The sequence below is a fragment of the Astatotilapia calliptera genome, chromosome 5, assembly GCF_964374335.1.
Source record: "Astatotilapia calliptera chromosome 5, fAstCal68.1, whole genome shotgun sequence".
In the NCBI taxonomy this organism is placed as follows: domain Eukaryota; kingdom Metazoa; phylum Chordata; class Actinopteri; order Cichliformes; family Cichlidae; genus Astatotilapia; species Astatotilapia calliptera.
Window position 1 is genome coordinate 30,377,000 of NC_137426.1, and position 21,366 is coordinate 30,398,365.

The 21,366-nt window shown below is 42.3% G+C and overlaps 1 protein-coding gene across 2 annotated transcripts in view; it reads left to right on the top strand.

Annotated features, from left to right (window-relative positions):
* The first annotated feature begins 519 nt into the window (after positions 1-519).
* The window catches only part of ndrg3a (ndrg family member 3a), a 34,098-nt gene continuing 13,251 nt past the window's right edge, over positions 520-21,366 (top strand). For both annotated transcript variants that reach the window (XM_026168780.2, XM_026168781.2), the window contains exons 1-3: positions 520-677; positions 17,164-17,245; positions 19,237-19,269. In XM_026168780.2, coding sequence (XP_026024565.2) covers positions 17,189-17,245; positions 19,237-19,269 — 90 coding nt within the window. In that variant the 5' untranslated portion in view covers positions 520-677; positions 17,164-17,188. The remainder of the gene's footprint in view (positions 678-17,163; positions 17,246-19,236; positions 19,270-21,366) is intronic.

The window sequence follows — 21,366 nt, forward strand, 5'->3', positions numbered from 1 at the left end:
AAACAGAGTAGTCCTCTTCTGTCTGTGTTGACTACCAGTGAAGTCGATGGTTGGATCATTCATATTTTGATGTTGATGTTTGATGTGACGGTTTTTGGCTTTTTATGGCATAGCCGATTTGTGCGGTTATATAATCGGCTTGAAAATAGAAACTGGATGGGGATTGTAATCGTGTAATCTCTCAAAATGTCAGCCGCTATCGTGAATGAAGGAATGAGAAGGAAAATGATATATTAAGCCTCAATGCTCATCTGTTGATCAGAGACTTATAAACAGCGGTCGTTTAAAAATTAATCGTCGATAAATTCAGCAGCCCAGCGAATCTAATGAAGTTGGGAACTGAAGTCATCACAAACACTGGCTTTGATCGTCTCTGTACATTTTGTTTCTCCCTTGGGAGCAGAGTGTCGTCTCCGTGATTTCGGAGCGGAGTGAGACCTCCCGTTCTCACCCCCCACTTTGTGGGCGGTACCGCCTCTTTCCCATTGGCTCCTCCGCCGTGTCTCCGCCGCAGCGTGTAGTTCCGCCCAGAATTACTAGTTGAGGCAGAGGAAACGCTGGGCAGCCACGAGCGTTGTTCGCTGTGTACTTAAAAATACAATTCACCGACGGTATTCAACAGCACTCCCAGCGAAGAATTGACAGTAAACCACCGGATACTTATTTCAACCGTCGAGGTGAGTTTTCATAACCGTTTACCACTTACAGATGTGCCCGATGCCACAGCAGATTACCTCAGCTCGCTGGATTTCTCAACCTGTTCGTGCTGCTGTCTGTACTGTCCAGGCGTTTGTTACATCGATGATGGCAGCAGTTAGAGGATCGTTAGAGGACTAGTTAAAACCACATGTTAAACACCAGTGGCTCACAGGGAGCGAGCGGTCCAGTCATGAAAAAACCCCAAAAACCAACAAATAAATAAATAAACTGCAGCTGAATTGAATTGAGTTCGTAGCCGCTTCTCTCAACTGTGATGCGACATAACGCCTGTGTTAACGGCTTAGCTTGTTTCCCTTCATTTGTCAGTGCAGTTGTTGTTGCCATTGATCTGGGATTTTTTTTCACTGTTAACATTTGTGCTTGCTAAGTGTTAACCCGTGTTTTAGCTAGTTAGAATACAACTAGGCCTGTCACGACGCCTCATAACGGACTGTGACAACTAAAGAAATGTTAGCCGAATAGCTTTGAGCTAAATAGATGGAGTGCACAGAACCTGTTAGTACTTATTACCTGTTAATAAAAAGAAAACAAAAACAAGAACTTTTATTATAAACACGCCAAAAATACAAGTTGTGCCTTTTATTTAACTCCCCCCTATCCAATTACTGGAATAGTAATATGATTTCTATCTGCATGGATTTAATTTTAGTTTGAATTATAACAGGAAACATTTGTCTCCAAAGATCCGAAGCCGGGTGTTGAATGTCCGGCCTCCCACCTCTCGCAGTGTGAGGGGACGTGTTGCCCTCAGCTTTGCACGCTCCTCCACAAATTGTCCCAGTCTATCCTCGACAGACCCATCATTACCATGCAGATCAGTCGCAATGAGATAGAAGCCCCCCCCCCCCCAAAGAAAAATAATTAGACATAACGTGACTGATGACATTGTCACTGGTACGCAGGCGAAGGTCACACAGGTGAGAAGTGTAAGGGAGTGGGCATCAGGTGTTTCTCATTACTAAGAATATCAGAGCCTGTATTTAAATACCACCACATATCCCACTCATTCAGAGTAAATCTGCCATTAGGTTATTGAAACCGTTTCATTTATGGGAGATTTAAACACTACAGAAAAGGACAAGAAGGTCACTGTGACCTTTGTGTTCCTTCCTGTGTGCTAAATGTGTAAGAAAGCCTGTGTAGCATATGTAAGTGTTAAAATGTAAAGTTTGATGGCGTTAAATTCACAAATTTTATCTCCCACAGTGCCCCGAACAGTGCCACATGGTCAGAACAGGCTGAACAGAGCTTACGCAACTACCAGGATTTTGTTGTCAGTTGCTATATAGTTGCAGAAGACTGTTGACTGCGATTGGGAAAGCTTGTATATATAATAACAGAGCAGATGGCAGGTAGGGTGGGGTGGGGTGTTTCGCCTTATTGTTTGAAGCTCTAAGCTCGTGGTTGATTATTACACCGAATCACCTTGTGCTTAACTTATGGGAGGGTCAAAAGTTGTTTATTAATGCACGCGTTGTCCTTCACATCTTGGAATCTGTAGGACAACGTGTTCATCAGGTCTTTCTAGGCTGTAATCCTTAGAGCCCTCGCTGAAATGTTGAATAATTTATAAGCGGTTTATGTGGTTTATCGCAAGAGTTTTGCCATATCTTTTTTTAATAGGTGGCGTGATTCATCTCCCACGCGCGCTCGGAAATTAAAACAAACTCACTGGAGTGAATGCAAAGGCGGCAAAATGAAACAGTTGCGGGCTTCACATGGCATTAACGCTCGTAAGTGAATGCTGAAAAATAATTTCCGTTTGTTAGTGTCAAGAGGTGAAACTTTTACGGTGCCTTTCAGCTTGGATTACACTTTCCACTTGATGTATTACAAGGATTACAGAGTACATGAAAAGTGAGAAAATGCTGCTGTTGTGCAGAAGAGGATTTCTTGCAGCATTGGCAGGGATGAATGTCAGGAAATAACACTGGCTGCTCAGATGGAGACAGTAATTAAGCCACTGTGCTGACAGTCAGTCTTGTCTAGTATTCGCTTTTCACCTTTGGATTCCCGGCCCCGCAGGGCCAAACATAACCTGTGCCAGGCACAGATGTTTACCGTGACTTCTTCTTATAATGGAAAATGCCTAAAACCTTTGTTGACAATACATCCTCATCCTGTTCTGCTATTTCTCCTTAGTCAGTTGGCAGTAAAAACATACAGCCAGCACATTATTATAGTGTTTTTGTTGTTTTTTTAAAATCCCCAGCAAGGCGAGCAATGTAAACATTATCCCGTGTGTCTTTTTCTCAGTCCTCTGCGCTGCTGCTGTGTTTTCGTAACAGCATCTGTAATTGAAGCTGTACAAAGCCTGGAGAAAACAGATGATGGATGTAAGCCTCTGCTCCGGGTTCATCTCTTAAATTTCCATCTCATCCCAGTCTACCGCTGAGTCCCTGCTCGGTTTGTTTTTATTGCATGGATATAACGGAGGATAAGTTTCCTTATGACGAGCTACGAAAGGCAAAACATCCAAGGCCGTTTGCGAGCTGACTTTCTTCGTGTGAGGCAATCGCGCTGTCTTCTACATAGTTTTCTCAAGACTTTCTTATCTGCTGGATCCCATCCCTGCTAGAAGGAGGGCTCCATCTCCATTTTCCTTATCAACATCGGCGGCCAAATCAGCAGGTGGGAGTGAGGCGAGGAGAAGCACAGGTGGTAAGCTTGTTGATCCAAAGAGTTGGATGCAAGCCAGGTTTGACCTCTGGACTGTCCCCGTCTCTCTGCTTTTCATTTAGGATCACATATTGAGCACATCTGCACAGATGCCATCACGTTAACCCTCAGTTTTCTCTGTTCCTCTCGTTTGTCTGAAGGTGGTTGTTGGATTTCTGCGGAAAAGAAGCTGTATTCACTAATCCAGATTGGGGGAGATATTCCAAATCCCTGTTTGTCATAGATCCATATAAGCTGGAACACATCACACAGCAGGCTCTCCGAACTTAAAAGTGTTAATAGCAGCACGCAGCTTTTAGTTACAGTCCCTCACAATAGGCTGTGAGCCGTATGAGCGGTTACATCCTCCGTTTGCTTTATGGTCACAGGGACACCCAAGACACTTAGATGCTTTAATGTGACGAAGCATATGGGAGATGCAGCGCCCTGGTAGTTTCAGGACCCCCTCGATCCATGTTTCTGCTGGAAGCTGATAAATTCTCTCACAGATGAGACGCAGCGAGCACTGATCTAAAAACTTAGGGATCATACTTTGAGAGGTTTGGACCCTTTAGACTCGGTGAGAGTTGTTTGTTTCACGTTTGCACGTGTACATGTATTGTTGTTTTTACATATTAGGAAGAGATGAATAGTCGACATCTTTTTATCACTCGTCTGATGTTTTCTCGCTGGACTTAAAGTCAACGTGCTGGAGTCGTAGAGTCAAAGCCAGCTGTTGAAGAATTCCTCATTGGTTGTTGTGATAAGAAGAATATGAGTTTATGGAAATGATGGTGAAAAAGGTCGCTCGATTTCAGCAGTGCCACCAGCTGAGCTGGATCTGGGGGGGGCGTACCTCCCCCTCCTGTGGTTGCCAAGGACACCGCCAGCCTCCACAGCGAACATTCGCCAAGGGAAGGCGCCAGAGGAGCCACCTCTGTGTTTCTCTGGGAAATTGAATTGTCAGCAATCAGTCATTGTGACAGCCAAGCTGACCACACAGATAACTCTATTAGCAGAGGCTGTGTTCCTGTGAGGCAACAGGCCTCTTAGCACTGATTCATACACTGAAACATACTGAGACTTGTCCTCATTCAAAGCTTGCTGTGTTTTCACAGGCAGAGGTCTTCACTGTCTCTGGATACAAGGGCTCTCATGTCTCTGTGCTCTGTTAATGTTTTATGGAAACAGTATCTTGTGTTTCCCTCCCCTCGTTTGTTGAAGTGACGCTGATGTGCCGTGCATGCGTGTGTCTGAGATTGTTAGGTCCCGTGCCACACAGATGGCCTCGCTGCTGCTTTCACAGGTGCCCTTCAACCAGCCTGACCGCAGTCTCCAGATCCTGCTGAGCCTCCAGCAGGACTCTGCTCTTCTGGAAACTCTGCCTCTTCACATCAACCAGCTGTGACCCAGGACACAGACACACTCGCACACACATACAGTTTCTGTCTTCAACTTTCTTTCTTTAGGCTTCCTGCACAACTGAGCATGGCAGAGGAAATCCCCATAGACTGAGCCGCAGCTAGCCTAGCGTAGCATAGTGGGGCAGGTACTCTATTAGCAGCGCTGAGTGCAGGGCAGACAGGCCTGGCCATTCAGCCAATTTATAGCCAGATACCAGGAGGAGCGGAGCCAGGAGAGATTCATTCAGTCACACTCACACCTCAATCTGAGCTATCAGAGCTAATTTATCAAGACACAGCTGTCTCGTCCTTCGTCCTTTAGCAGCGATATTTTTTTTCCTTGTAACCCATCATTAAGCGTCCTTTATGTGAGACCTGTATATTCTGATGTCTATTGATTCATCAATGGTGTCTGTCATGAAGCTACAGCTTAGGCCTGGGCAGTATATTGATTTTTTTAAGGTATGTTAATATGTTTTATAATGAAGTATAGGATGAGACAGCATTTGTGCTGATGTAGTTTAATGTTGTATGTAAACCCATGCTAGTAATTGCATGTCTTCTGTCACTCAGTGCTGCAAAACAATTTTTCCAGAACTGTGCTCGGTCTGCATCTGCAGACTATTTCTCTCCCCTGCACCATGAAGGGGGGAAAACGTGTTGTCTAAAAAAAATATTCCAGTTTAAAGATGATAGCTTAATGTTATAGTTGTTTGTATAGCCAAGCTACTTCATTTGTGGAAACAGAACGCTAACAAAATGCTGCAAGACTTGATTTACTTTTTTTAGGGATACATTAAATTTGCCAGTGAAACGTTATATTTTTTAACATAGTTGGAAGATGTTAAATGGTCTAAGTTTCCCGACTATGCAGTGACTTCTGATATATGATTTCCCCCCCATGTCACCCAGCTGCACTACAGTAACTCAGTTGTTTTCTGCAATACTGTTTTCTTATTAAGTCTGTTTATCATTGTTTGAAAGGATCATCTGGGTCAGTGCCCTGCGGGGCTTTGTGGAGTTAAAGGAAAGATGAAGTGAATTCATATGCGTGTTTGTGACATACATTATAAATGAACAGAGAACTTTTATAGAGGAGGGTAAAATCTGTGAAGTCTCTATCACAATAAATGGTTTCATGTGTTTTTAAAAAGCGAGGAAGTCAAAGTGCGTAAGTCCATTATGTTTCCGTTCTCATGGCTGTTCAATTACAAATGAAGACACGCACAGGTCGGTTGTGTTACACCTCAGCTCTGGTCCAAATTGATGTTGCTTTGGTTCAGGTCTTTTGATCCTACCAGTCTGTTTATCAATCAGTCAACTTCATGCAATGGAGTTGATTGTTGACTGATTCTTCCGATGGAAAAATGAAAGTTTCTCATTTGAAAAAGCAGCTGGTCCAATGCAGCAGCAGGGGGATTCACAGTTAGCCAATCAGCTCCACAAGTAGGACTAACTATGATGTTAAGCCAAAGAATCAAGGAGGAGTAATAGGAGCAATCATATGAACCTCATGCATTCTCATGTAGTGCTTGTACTTTGCTATGGTCCGGTCTTAAAATCCCGGTCAGACTAGTATGTTTATGAGACAGAAGCGTTATCAAGTGTTAATTAGCTTAAAACTGAAGCACAAACTCCAGGAGGCCATATTATTCATTAGGTAATATCATTAAAACTCCAACCACTTGACAAGTTAACTTCCAGTCATTATTAGAGGAAGTGCAGTTTCTGACACCTCAACGGTGGCTTCATTTTTCAGTCCCGGAGGATGCAGCTTGGTATCTTAGCATCAGTGTCGAGTTAAAGCAGTGTTAAATTATGTTGGTCTCTAGTGATTACACTTGAAAATTTGGATGTATTTACTTTAAACTATGCAGTTTAATATAGTCACAGGGGTCCAGTCACACTGCCCACTAAGGCTCTCATAAAGTTGCAGCTTAGTGCAAGGACTACTACTTTATTTATAAACGAAGACCAGAATAGATGCTTGACTATATAGTACAATGTAGTGAGGAGGGTGGGGCATGGGGAGGGCTGACTCATGTCCCAGCTTCCCTCTTGCAAACACCCGAATCCACAACTGCATAATGGATAAATTGAGTTTCCAGTTTGCTGGTCTGAAACATCAGAACACCAGTGGAAAATATTACTGTTGGTCTCTGGGTCTGCATTAGTGAAGTAAATTTAGGTTGAGCCTGAACGTTATGAAAAGTATTTTTACAAACCATAGCACTCTGTTTAGGGAGCCAGCCAGTTGTCCTCTGAGATTTTCTCTCGACATGTGCGTCTTCATGTAAGACATAAAACATGCTGATTATGCCCGTAGATGTGCTGTTATGAATCAAATCTGCCAGATGGTGCTCTTCAATCTCATAAGACAATTAGCAGGTAAAGTGCCCTCCTTAAGGAATCCTTTAAAAGCACTCACCGAGTAATAAGATGGTTTCTTGCACTTAGCTGCTCTGCAGGATTAGACATGTGCATAAGTGTCCATGCTGGTGATAGACTTATTAATCGGTCCAGTTAATTATCGCAGCCTTCCCCGTGTCAGTTTCGCCATTCGATGGACAGGTGTAAATACCAAGCTTTCAAAGTGCAATATATCTTTTTGCTCACCTTCTTTTTTTAACACATACAATACATATACATATATTTACTGTAAAGTTAGGCAATATGTTGAGATTTTTCAAGTGGTCACGGCCATATCAACTGGGAATTGCCATTAAGTTATCAGATAGTTATCACTCTTAGCCTCGTGGCTCGGAAATTTGTCAGACACCACAATGGAGGCTTCAGGCTTTATGCTACTAATGCTAAACTCTTCTAGGCTCTTTTTAAAAAAAAAAAAAAAAAGATCTCATATCGTGAGATACTGTTACAGATCTTAGGTGATGCTGGAGTGCTCAGTTTCACAGCACTTTGCGTTATTGTTGCCAACACAGATGTAAGACGCACAAAGGAGAGAGAGCGGAATAAGAACATCTAGAAACGTAACATGCGCCTACACTGCTTTTGCGTCTTATCTGCTATAAATGTTAACTTTTTGTCTCCTTATTAATAATTGGGGGAAGAAAATGCTCAGCAATAATATAGCCATCTGTATTTGAGTGTTCCTCGAATCAGATATTGGTTTGTGTGCTTTTAGTTTTGTGATTCATATGTTTGTTTCTTTTACATGCAGAATAATATACTGTCAGTGATACTGATAATTCTAAATAATTTACTAATGGTATATTATGTTAGCTATAATATAAAATCAGCAGTAGTCATCATACTAGAGCTCACTTCGTTTTTGCCAACATAGTGTCCGTGCTGGTGGGGCATGGGGTTAATGTGCTCTCATTAAGGTAATGCTTTGTGGCCTGTTTAGTGCTCCTGCTGCTGGGGAGACAGCAAGTCTGTCTCTTTGTTACCTTTGTCTGTAGGCCTATAGCTGTGCTAAGCAGTTTAATGTCATTTACATGTGTATTATATATCATTTTCATTGGATCTTATTTCAGTGAACACACTCCCCACATGCAGCTGTTGGCTATTGAAGCAGCTTTACCACTATAGTGTCTTTCATGCCAGTGAAGCCCTGCTAAACTGGATTGAAATGTGTTAGTGTTTTTTAAGTATTTTTTTAAGCTTTTAGTTGTCTGAAATTGCGTGAGTGTAAATAGGTGTGTTTACCTTTTTACAGAAATCTGTCAGTAGAAGAGGGCCCTCTCTTTTTGGCAGGCAGATGAGTGCACTGACTACAGTGTCGCTAAAGCTTTTTATCACAGACAGCGATGTCATGTTCATCGAGAGTGAACATAACTGGTCAGAGGACAAGGTCGTGAGTCTTCTGTGGACATATTCTGTCTGGTGAATAGGTCTTAAACCTTATTGCTCCTATGTGTGTAATGTCCCGTGAGCCCTCCAAGTACAGCCTCTGCAACATTTTTATCACTTGCATTTTGAGTAATGACTGTCCGGAGGCACAGGATATTAAATGTAGTAATGACTGAGTCAGTGCGCCTTCAGATTCCTTTCTCAAAGAGGGGTGAGTCAATTATAGTAATGCAGCTTTTAGCTTTTATTAGACCTTATTAGTCCTAGAAGGATCAAACAAGGAGGTGGTAGATTTGTTTGTCTTATTAACTGTCCTGAAATAGCTTCTCTCTGGCAGGCTTTCCCATGCACTGATCATCTATGCGTATTGGTGTGTATTCATTTATTACAGAGCCTAAGCCATTGTTTAGAAGTTTAATGTCAAAACCAGCTGTGGGTGTTGCCTAGGGCTGCCACAAACGATTATTTTGATAGTCGACTAGTCACCGATTATTTATGCGATTAGTCGACTAATCAGATCATCATCCACTGGACGTAAAACTACAGCTTATTGCACCAGCAGCATCTGCTCTTATATAACTATCATTAGCTTACAGCTTTAAGCTTTTAAGGTGCTAACTAAAAATAAAGACAAGATGATAGTTTATTCAATTTTAATGAAATTTGCAGATTGTTTCGGTGAAGTTTAATAAACTCCTTGCTATCTAAAATATAACAGGACAACGGAGTATATTCTCCAGCATCTCACACTTCTGATAATCAGCTGTCTGCTTGACGTTTATTCAGCTGTGTAAAAACTATAACTTTAATCTCAGACAAACCGATTTACTCAGGAACAAATAAAATACTAAAAAAAAAAAAAAAAAAAAAAAAGCCAAACAACAACATTTTTAATTTATCTAAGTGACTCATATATATTTAACCTGAGTAGCGAAAGACGGCGGTGGGTTTGAAAACAATTTGCCGGGAGTCCGGTGTTCTCACCGCGCTAGTGACCTAGCCCCCGGCTAGCTATCGAGCTAGTGGGTAACAGACGTCTCCGAAAACGTCGGAGCGCTTTTGAAAATATGTGGTGTCCTGATAAACTGAGCCGATATTTGAGGTTTACACAGCTACATTCTCGGCTGAAAATATGTTAAACGTTTATTTTGTGACCCAGAAAGAATAATAAGAGTAATATTAAAACTAACTAGCTGCCGCCATTGTTGGAAACTGAGCTGGGCCGCGCTATGAATTCTGGGACACAGCTGCTTCTTCTTCTTCGGGGTTTAACGGCAGCTGGCATCCTTGTACATGCAGTGCTGCCATCTTCTGTTTCAGTCCATTATTACACTCTTAAATCCTGCTACTTATTCCTGCGTCTTTTAGGATCTTACAAAGCTTCAAACGACGCGTCGACTATTAAATCAGTCGTCGACGATTTTGATAGTCGACGTAATCGTGACTAGTCGACAAATCGTGGCAGCCCTAGTGTTGCCCCACATTTGGGATTTTGGATAAAAATATACCTTTTCAACTGAATCCTGAGAAAAATGTCAGCAACATGTCTCGTTATAGTTTTTTTCTCATGTTGTCAAAAGAAGAAAAACTCTTCTGCCAGCTTGTATCAGGAGAATAATAGAAGCTGTAAGGAGGATGATGGAGCCCCAGGAGAGCAAGCTGTCATTTAATTACGCAGACATGAAACACGGGGAGCTGCGTGCGAGTGCGCGTGCATGCCAGTGTGTGCCGTGTGTCTGTGCTCGTTCATCTGTGTGGGTTTGCTGACAGTATCTGCAGGAGATGCTTCGTGTTATAGGTCAGCTTTTCCCACAGTGGAGAACAAAACATCTCAGACTCCAGATCGGATTTCCTCCCAGGTATTATCTCTCTGGGTTTAAATTCTTTCTGTCAATTACATTGTTAGTGACCTAACAAGGGGACTAGGCTGGGAGGGGGGGGCGAAAATGCAAAACGAATGGATTTTTCCTCTAATTCTCTTACCAAATGACCCCAGTTAGAGCAATAATCTGCAACTGAGCCTTGTCACAGCCCATTAGCTTTACTCCGGTGCGGATTGTCGCCTCTAAAGACTCAGAACTATAAACACCGGCTTTGCCTGTTTACGAAAAGTGAGGATAAGGAAATTTCTAGTAACTGTACACTAGAAAGATTCCACTTGAATAGGGCATCACCGCACCAGTGCCCGGGTTAGGCGAAGTTGTTTACACAGATTTGTGTTTACCCCGAAATTGAAAACAGAGGAGCAGACATGGATGTCGGGCTCTCTGAATGGCTGGCAGGAGGCTAGTGGAATTTGTGCTAGCCTGTTTTCTATTGTGATGTGAAGATCGCTGAAGTGTTGAATGAGGACAGGAGTTTTAGTTGAGGACAGACATGCTTGTGTTCCTCTGTGATTGTAACATTTTGGCAGATGGGCAGATAAGTCTGCGTCCCGTCAGTGGAAGTGAGTTGGTCATAGGCCCAAGTCAAGAACGAGATAACCAAACTGGGTTATTTATTAGATAATAAAATATCCTTAAATTTTCCCCAAAGGTTGGGACATTTTGTGTTATAGCGGCTAAAATATTAAAGGGTCATTCTCTGTCAGTTTATCTAATGCTTCCCACTTAATTCCAATTGTATTGTTCCCATGGATTTTTTTTTTTTTAGGAACATTTCTAATTGTAAGTTTTTGGGAATGACACTGAAGGCTAAATGAACTTGTAACAACAACGTTTAAATAGAGTAACTAGATGCAATATGACAAAAAAGAAGGTAAAAATTACCGAAAAAGAGCACAATTAAATAGAAAATACCAAATAGTGAAATAACTTTTAAAAAGCTCAATAAATTAAATCTGCATATATTGGAGGCAAGTAAAGATGTGAAAAAATAAATAGAGGTGAGGTGTTAAGAGTTTCTGTATCTGTCCTTTTGGCACTGCCTGTCTGAAAAGATCACGTGGTTTAGAGGTTTTCCTTTTATTATCTATAACTTTTGGCCACAGCCACAGTTGTTTGCATGATCTCTGTGTCAGCTGATGGAAGAATCCACTTCGATTCCAACTGGATGATTCAGAGTAGATACTGGATTCTGACAGCAACCACAGAAGAGAAATCCTTTGGCAAGTAATATGGATTCATTCCACTCACAGTTTGATATTAAGGCCAAAAAATGTTTCTTTGTAGTAACATGCCTGGGACTACACCACATTTAATTTCCAAAGAGTGCAGTCCCTCCACAGTAATTACCGCTCACAGTAAATACCCATCACATACGAAAAGTCCTGGAGCCAGATATGGTTACACTGTGGTTAGGGAACTGTGAGTGTAGTCTCATTTCCATGCAACACAATAAAATTACACAGTGTTCCTGGGTCTTAGTCAGCTCGCCAGGCGCGTCCATCTTATTGTCCAAGGACCTCACATAACCCCATGATGATTGCTGGAATGGCTCCGGCTCTGAACCCCCATCATCACCTCTGCAGCTCCTCCAGGATTACAGGCCTCGCTCTGGGCAGTCGAGCTGTCAGCACGATCAGATCAGTAAACTTGGGAAACCAAAAGTAGCCATTTCACTTTAGAATAAAAATACTGAGAGCAAAAGAAGAAGAAGCTTTATCGAGGAATAAAGTCAATACAATTTTAATAAAATCCAAAAGACAAAAACTGCCACTCAAAACAGCACCAGGGGAAGGAGAAATGAGCCCAGACATATGTTTATACATGCCATGATAGTTTTTTTTTTTTTTACCATGGAAGTGTTTCTGCTTCTTCATCTTCTTTTTTTTTACCAGGATCTGGCCCACTGGAAAGTTGTGTGGGCCAGAAAGTTTTTCAGGCCAGATTTAAACTCGAGCTGCTGCCTTTCAGTCATGTGGCACATGGTCACCTGCACACACAGCGAGCGCCCGTAAATTTCCATTTCTAATCCCTGACTTTAGTCTGTCATTTCACTCACTAAATTAGCTTAGTTTCTTGAGGATTAAGGTGAGACTTATAGGGGATCTGAAGGCTTTGCTGAACTTTCCCTCTTGTTCTGTGTGAAATGATGTGTGGTCATAAAAAATCAAAACGCACCCGAGTTCACCAAAGACCTTAAACTCTCACAGAGAGCGAGCTGACCTGTCAAGCATCATCAGTTTAGAAATGCGCTGTTCTATGGAGGATACAGTTCCTGCACAGAGCTTTAGTGTGATCCACCACTACTCTTTGCAAATTTTGGCCAGTGTCTCAAGTCATTTTAATTTTTTTTTAAATTTTTTTTGTGCAAGCTGAAAACTTTGCAGCACCGACTTTCAGAGGATCAAAACATGAAAATAAATCTTCGCTGCTTTTAAGCAAGAATCCCTTTTACATACCACAGAAAACAAACTTCAAATGAATCTAGATCAGCCTAAGAGGATAGTTTGAAGTTAAAGTCATTAAGATAAATAAACCATAAGGATTCTGAATTTTAAAAAGGCAATGCGTGGTAGGGCAAAGTGACACATTACCAATGACTAAGATGCTTTTTGTACTGTTGAAGTGAAATGTTTAAAATGTGTAGAACTGTAAACCTGGAAAGGTGCAAGATTAAAGATCAAATCAGAAGCAATGCAGCAGAACTGAAACTTTTTGTTTTGTAGTTTTCTATATAAAAATTAAATTTAAAACCATGTTTGTAACATTTTGTGAGCTTTGTTTTTTTTTAATTGGTTTTCTTGGGGGTTGTTAATTAGTCCTTCATTTGAACCCCACCGTCATTGCTGTAATCCTCTTCCCACCGTGCCGGATGACAGTGAGTCGATAGGATTTCATTGTTTATCGCCATAGCAGTACACCTGATGGCTGAGTCAGGGTCTTCGTAGCCCTGGAGGCACGTTAATATGAGGTCACTGTGCTGATATTCAGCACGAAAGCAGAGAGGCCAGAGTCAAAAGTGCGGCCATGACGTAAACAAGTAAATCTGAAGTCACTGTTGCCATGGTGAAAAAGGGCTAAATTAAGTGGTGGCACAGCTGGGCTTTCAGTTGCCCATCACATCACCTGCAAACAGTTCCTGATGGCCCAAGGTGTGATGGAGATGAGCAGAAAAAGGAAAAGATGGAGAGAGTGCAGAGAAGGAGAGGATGAGGGAGAGAGGAAAAAGTGGGAGGAGGGGGATTTGCTCATCAATCACTCAGGGATGCCTGCTGACATGGCAGCTACAGGACTCCTTTTGTTGGCAGAGACGAGGTATATCTCAAGGAAGTGTTTGGCATGCGCCACTGTGTCCACACACGGATGTATTCAGGCGCTTGCGTCTCACTGTTAAAGCAAAGACTGGCTCTGTCTCTGCTTAAAGCTCAGGATGTTCTGTGTGAGGTAGGCAGGAGTGCTTGCCAGCAGAAGAGCGGGGAGGGGAGGGGGGCGATGGTAAATGAGTTATCCCTTTATTAAACTGACAGATTTCAGCATGTCTTTGCAATTCTTCCGATAAAGTCATTTTGCCAGAATTGGAAGACCTCCTGGTCTCTCAGAGACACTGCTGACTCTAGAATGTAATGAAAGATGACCTTTTCAGTGTCGAAAGAGCCTCATGTGGGTTTTCTCTTGACACACTTTCTGCAGGATCCTCTGTTGCCTGCTCCTTTCCTCGTTGTGTGAGCTGATATTTATCCTTGGCGATGAGGCTCTCCTAAAAGCAACACGCTTTTGCAGGAGAAAGAACCTGAAGAGCACAGATGTGGGAAATTAAAGTGTGAGATCCAGCATGTAATCTGGTGTTACTCGTATTAATGCAGGTGGAGCTGAGTAAAACAGAATCTGGTATTAGAGAGCATTTGTTTGTGAGTGATCGGCTACAACAGATGGTAATACTGTTAAGGCAGGAAGATCTTGTTCCATATCAGCACTTTGAATCCTTCCCCCATCCTCCTCCACATCCATAGTGCGGTGTGAATGTGGGACAAACCTTGCAAGCTGCAAAGTGAATTTCCCTGCTGTAGCCTGGGAATCATTTCCTGTTACAGTTATAGAATTCTTTGCTATCATCGAGATAACATGTATGTGTTACACTCGAGCATTGTTCCACGGCATTGAAGGAAATGAAGCTCAAAACGTGTTTCGGCAGCTCTCATTTCTACCATTATCTATTCCCCTTGTTTCTTTGCCTTACATCTGTCCCTTGGGTCTATCCCAGTTTAGAATAAACATCAGCAACCAGCTTTGTCTCTATGGCAACAGCTGTAGATGCTGAATGGTAGCTCAGACATAGAGTAGGCAGGAAAAGGGTGGCGAAGGCAGTGGATGTTTCTAAATGTGATCTGGTGCTCTTTACCTGCATTGTTACAAGGGGTTATGAGACCAGCAGAGCTGCTCTGGGATACAGCTAGTCTGTACCCAATTTACAGTCACATGATATGTAACATTTCCGGCTTCATCAGTCTGATAAATGATGGCATTTTGTCATTTAGATGAGGTCGACTTAGCGTTACGTTAGTGTTCCTCTCTGCTTCATTCACATATATCCACAACAGTGACAGAGTGAGGCAGGTAACCCTCGTGACATTGTGAGTTTTCCTGCCTCGGCTTCTATATTTAGGAAGTCACCTCGATAATAGAGAAGCTACTTGCTCACCTTTGTGAATTGAGGAAGTCAGTGATCAATTCTTTCACACCTTGTTGATGATGCACTATGCCATGTGCATAAATAGGTCCAACTCTCTCACTCTGCTTTGTGATGCTCTCAGTAAGTGAAGTAAGCATGTAAAGGAAAACATAGAAAAAAAGACTTCTAAAAACAGCTGGAAGCAACAAACTGACTTCTGCTATTGTTAATGTTCTGCCAATATTTTGATTGTAAAGTTGTTAGCAATCAATTGTTTTAACCTTACCCATCACAGCCACACTCTAAAACCCAGTAAAAATGTTAGTGTACCTATTTTTCTTTCTCCTGTCGTGGCTGTTTAGGACATTTTACAAAGCAATGATGAGCTGAGCAACTGAAGATTCAGTGTGTGAGCCTGCCTTGGTATAATATGCACTCAGAGCTGCTGTGCTGTTTTGAAGGTGACATGTATATGCTACTGGGTCCAAGCTTATACAGGAAAGCGCAAATTCAAATGCTGTGAGATTAATGAACAGTGCCTGTCTAAGAGAGGCTGATTTTTGTGCAACGCCAGGTTGCACAAAGCAAGTCGCTCACAAGAAAGGTGTAGAGCATTTGAGCAGTTTTCAAGATAAAAGCAAGCGTTCTGCTTCTGTAATATTGCTGGTGTAGAGGATAGAAGGCGGTGAGGTCAGTGGGGTTAGGCTATGAAAGCCACCCAGTCAGCCTGTCAGTTTAAGCTTGCCTTGACCCCCGTCGCACTAAACACTTCAATTACCCCACTAGCCAGCTACAAATAAAGCAGGTCTTTGCCTCCTTCCTTTCTGTGACGGCCTGAGGAAGTATTGGATTGATCCGACCAATACACCCAATCTGCTCAAGCATGCAGAATATTTGTTTTTCTTCTTTTCCTTGTTCAGTTGTCTAAATATTATTTAGTTCCACTCCCAAGCCGGATTTGTCAGCAGGGATTTTGCCTGGCATGTTTTCACTCCCCATTTACTGATCGCTGAGTCCTTCCAATCCTGGATGTTTCCACTTTTTTTTTTTCTTTCTCTGAACTGTTTTTTTTTTAATGTAATTTGAGGATTGTGCTCACTTGTTGCCATCTGCTTCCCTGGCTTTTTCCCATGCAATTTGAAATCTGTTATTAGTCCAGTACGACCCCTGAGCCGATTCATGCATCAGCAGGCAGATGTGGGTTTAGACCTTTGTCAGGCAATTGCAGGGTGAAACTGCTGGTAAAACAAACATGGCGTGACGTCATCTATTCTGGTGTCTCCTGCTGGAACTTGGCTGTTTGACTCTTCTCTAACCAATTGAAGGTTATCTGATACCAGCAGCTCAATGTCATTCCAAGGGGGGTTGGCTTGGATTCAGGAAGTGATTAAAAGGTAGCAGTTGGCCGGTCTTCCATCCAATTGCATTTGCCTACACGTCTTGCTTGTTTCTCCTAGCATAGTGTGTGTTTGTTCTTTTAATGCCGTCCATCTATAGAAAGGCTGTCTGCTGTGGTTTTAGCTTGCCGGTTGTAAGCATTGACCTAGAAGAGTTAGAGCCTCCATCTGCTGCTATGTGCAACATGAGCCACGCTTCTAGGAACGGCCAAGAAATTCAATGCTACTTCCTGTCCTCACCTTGTGCAAACAGGGGGGCAAAATAGGTAGCATTTCAGGGAAAGTGGGGGAGGGGGACACTTCTGTGTCAGGATTCTTGTTCAGTAATTACGAGCAGGGACAAACGGCTGGCTTCAAGGGGAAAACAAATGAGAAAACTTTTTGTTAAATCTGGCCTGATATATATTTGCGTTTGCTCACTACCTGTGTGGAGCAGAAATGAGGCCCTTTGCCCTCTGTGTCTGACTCTTATAACAGCATAAGTATCACAGCGCTAGTGTGAATTTTAAAAAGGCAAAATAGAAAGATGGACATCTTTTAATCTGAGATTTTAAGTGTCTTTGGCAGCATGCGGTCCTCCTCCTGATGAAAATGTTTCGTTTTTCCTTCTTGGACAGTGGTTTCGAGTGATCCGACAGGAAGATGGATGAGCTCCAGGATGTACAGCTGACTGAGATCAAGCCGCTGCTGACCAATAAGGTGAGTTGCAGCGAGAACAAGGTGATGACAAGCTGCAGAGGCGACAAGATTAATTTTTTGTAACCATACACATAAAATGAACAGATGTGTTGTCTCCTAAAAATGAATAAGCACCCACTACAGCACTCCCAGGAAAATACATACGCTAATACACTAGTCATGCATGCTCTGCAGTGCCGTTCATCAAAGTGAATTATTCATATATGCTCAAGTGTAAAGGGAATGGGGGGGCGGCAAACGGGGTTGTAGACAGAATGAAGCAATGAGAGAATACGTAACAGAGGCAGAGAAAACAGTCTGGCGAGGAGGTAAAGAGATCAAAGGAAAAGCTAAAAGAAACTCATCTCTTTTATTTCTGAAGCTTGAAAGTTTGCAGCGAGTGAGGGACAATAAAAGCAGAAAGAGACAAGAAGCGCTACCTGTCTTTCCTTCTTCCCGCCTTCATTCTCAACACCTGATTAACTGATTAGAACAATAATGATGATGATGATGTGTCTGTTTTGTTCTGTACCCCGATCACTGACACAGTCAGGAGCATATCGTGCCTCAGAGGGAGGAGTGTGTGATTATGTATCGGCTCTTAGGGGATTGCGTCACCTCAGGGGTGGATTTGAAGAATGAGAACATTTCCCTGAGTGTGCTCTATGCCAGTTAAGGTAAATGTATTATGTTAGAAGACAGAGTGGGGAAAATGCATCATGGAAATCATTGAAATAGAGGAGACTGGCACTGACCTCTCACTCCACCTAGTGGTCAGCTCATTAAACAGATGAGTCTTCAAAGTGGATTGAGATGATGTTGATGATGTGATAACAATGATGAAGGAGGATCCTCATTTCTGTAAAAGTGGTGGAAACTGGTTCTGACTGCCGACTGATAATTTCTTATTACACTGGTCAAGCTCAGAGCACCTAGGTAGCCAGCGAAGGTTATAAATGTATCCTGTCATTTAGTATGACATTAAAGTGCCTTTAATAAAAGCAAAACAGGCCTGTTAGTTTTGGCCAATCACAGTGTAGTTCATATCTTAGTTTTCTTTAAGGTCTGATATTTATAAGGAGACCAAGCTGTCAGTATTTCCAGTTAACTTGTTAGATGTAAAAGAAATGGTTAAGCTGAGTGACTTGGACAAGACTTTTTTCCCCCTTTGTCTTGTGGCACCACGTACCACAGCTTTACTCAAGCCTTTACTGATTTTTAATATGCAGGTCGTGTCTATGGCACGCATAGGTGGCTGCTGTTCGTTTTAGCTCATCATTGTAACCTTCATTGCACCGTCTCCCGTCCCAGACTATGTAAAAGAAGCCTTTTAAAAGTCTCTTTAATATGTTGAGTCACCTGACTGCAATCAAGATGCCCTGTAAAGTGTGATGATTGACATGGTGCAGTGAATCTATCCATCCATTTCTTTAACCACTCCAATAGCGATTTTGTAATTCACCCAACATTAAAAATCAAAGCAACCCCATTTACTTGCATTACATTCATCACATCTCAACATTATTTCATTATAGTGGTGGATTTGTATCCAGATTTCTGCTGCACAGGCAGTTAGAAGAAGAAAAGGACCGCTCTGTAGAAACCATCTCCGTTTAAAAGCATGTACACCCCACTGGTCTCTCCTGCAACTCAATCCCAGTGGCATCTTTTCTGTGGTCGGCTGCCCACTCAGGCCTCAAACAATGCAAATTAACATAAAAACGTCAGAATTGTGCACCATCACATGTATTATGTGAAGCAAAGACTTTAGTTTCGATGCTGTTAAACTAAGGAGCTAATGATAAGTTATCAACAGCTCCGTGAAGAGCTGCATGAATGTCATGGATATAAATGTAATCAGACATGGGTTATTGCCATTTTGTCTGCACACATGTATACATCCTGCACCACACTCCCATCCATCTGGTGGGGTTACACAAACACATTAAGAGTGATTACCAGCTTTAGCATACTACGCTACATTTAACTCTCCTCTTTTCCTTTTCACGCAGAATGCACGCAACTTTCAGGATTTCGACTGCCAGGTAAGTGTAGCTCTCTGCTCCCACTGTTAATTTAGCATTATGATTCATTCTCAGCTCCACACTGCTGAACCCATGCATTCTTTGTACATCCGAGCACGTTACTCAGTAATAACACGCACATTTATGGATGCCTAATGCAGGTGAAAGGCGTGTTTGGTCCAACTTGCTCTCTGCGTTTACTCTTGACACCGCTGACTGTGACAGAAAGGACAAACCAGTAGTTATGTGCTCACCTGATTAAAATTCTGCTGCTTTTGCTAATGGCCATCTATTTCTTTGGAGGCAAGTGTAGTGATCATTTGCAAATGAGGACCTTTTTAAAAAAAATTTGAATAGTGCTTTGGCTCTGTGCTAATGACTGAGAAAGCACACTCACTTTATTCTTTGCATAAAGCGATACAGAAAAAGATTATGTTAAATTCATATCAGGTTGTTTTTTTGAAGAATATACAACTGTAGCACCTTCCTCAGTATGATTTTTTTTTTTTAGTGCCTGCCTTTTTTACTGTATTTTATTCATAGTCAAGCCCTTTTATGTGATAATGTAAAAATAATTGTCATTCCAGAAGAAGAGTTATTAACCTTGAGGAAGCAGTTTTCCAGATCCCCCCTTTTTTATGTCTTAGAATGAGGAGAAGGCTTGCCAGCCTTCCACCTCTTGGGCAGTTTGCTTTTTCTTGCAACGATTCTCCTGCAGGAGGAGGAGTCACGATGCTGGGGAAAGCTCTGTGCTGTGTTTTAATGGCCATCATGACTGCTAAGGGTTAAACCTTTCATCCCTAGCTCACTTTCTGCAGTCACGCCTCCTTCCAGCATCCCGGCAGAGCTAAATATAGCCGACGCAGGCGGGGGAAGAGAGTAAGCATGTTAGCCGGAGCAGGCAAGCTGCATGCTCCTTAGCATCCTGTCAGAACTATTATTAAGACATTCATGTGCGTACAATCCTGCAGTCAGTCAGCTGCTCGTGTTCACCGTGTAATCTTTTATTACCACTTTTTTGTGATTCCCTTTGAAGTCATGCTGTTGTCAGTTACAGAGAGAATTGAACCTGAATCCGTCCCACTGGTGGTTTGACCTCATTTGCCTTTCAGCCATTATGACCTCACATGGTCACACTCAGGAAGCTCAGGCAGTTCACAGTGTAGTGGTTTTACACATTCGCCTAACTAGTGAAAAATTCCCAGTTTGATCCTGAGAAGATTGTTTTGGGAACAGTAACTGGTGTAAAAACTCAAATCCAAATCAATTAAACCGCTGTGGCGACCCCCTGTGAATAAGGGAGCAGCTGAAGATGGGAAATTGCTAAAAAGGGTGCTGATGATGGATCGTGAGAAGGTTCAATTCTCTTAAAAGATTTATAGTGTTAACAAACTGTGCTGGTGTTCCTCCTGATTTGGTAATCTGGCCATTTGGCAATAGACGTGATGGAGTAAATATCTTGTAAATATTTAGTATAACACTGAACCCGTCACGCAGCGTAATAACACTAAGATAAAAGGAGAACACACCCTATACAAGACATCAGACCTGTGTGGGAGGGGTCCTGCCTGCCGCAACATCACTCTGAGCCGTGACATTCCAGCAGCTGGAGGATGAATCCAGCTGCTCTCTTCCTGCTGCTAAAGCTCCCACCACAGGCAGTCCACAGGTACTGCAGGAGTCGTGCCAGAGCTGTGCATACCTGCAGAGGAGGACAGTGGTGGTGGGGTGGAGTCAGGGAACCTAAAGGTTCAAACTGCTGCAGCTTTGTTTCTCTTACAATTTTCTGCTTATGCCAGGAAAGGGAGAGGAAGGTGTGTGACAGACTCCTCAAACCCAGAATGCTGACTGTGCATTTCAAAAATAGTTTTAGTGTCATGGTGTTGCTGCAGTCTCGCACTGCTATGTTTTTAAGTCCATTTTTTAAACTTTTGCTTAAGCTTTGTTTATTGTTTCTATATATGTATAGCGTTTTATATATTGTATGCAGTGTGTAGGTTTTTACATTTTCAGGGAAGTGTGTACTTTTAAAATAGCAGTTTCTCTTTATAACTTTGCCCAACTTTCTCATTATTTAGTCTGTGGCTTTTCAAATCCTCACTGTCTCATTATGCGCAC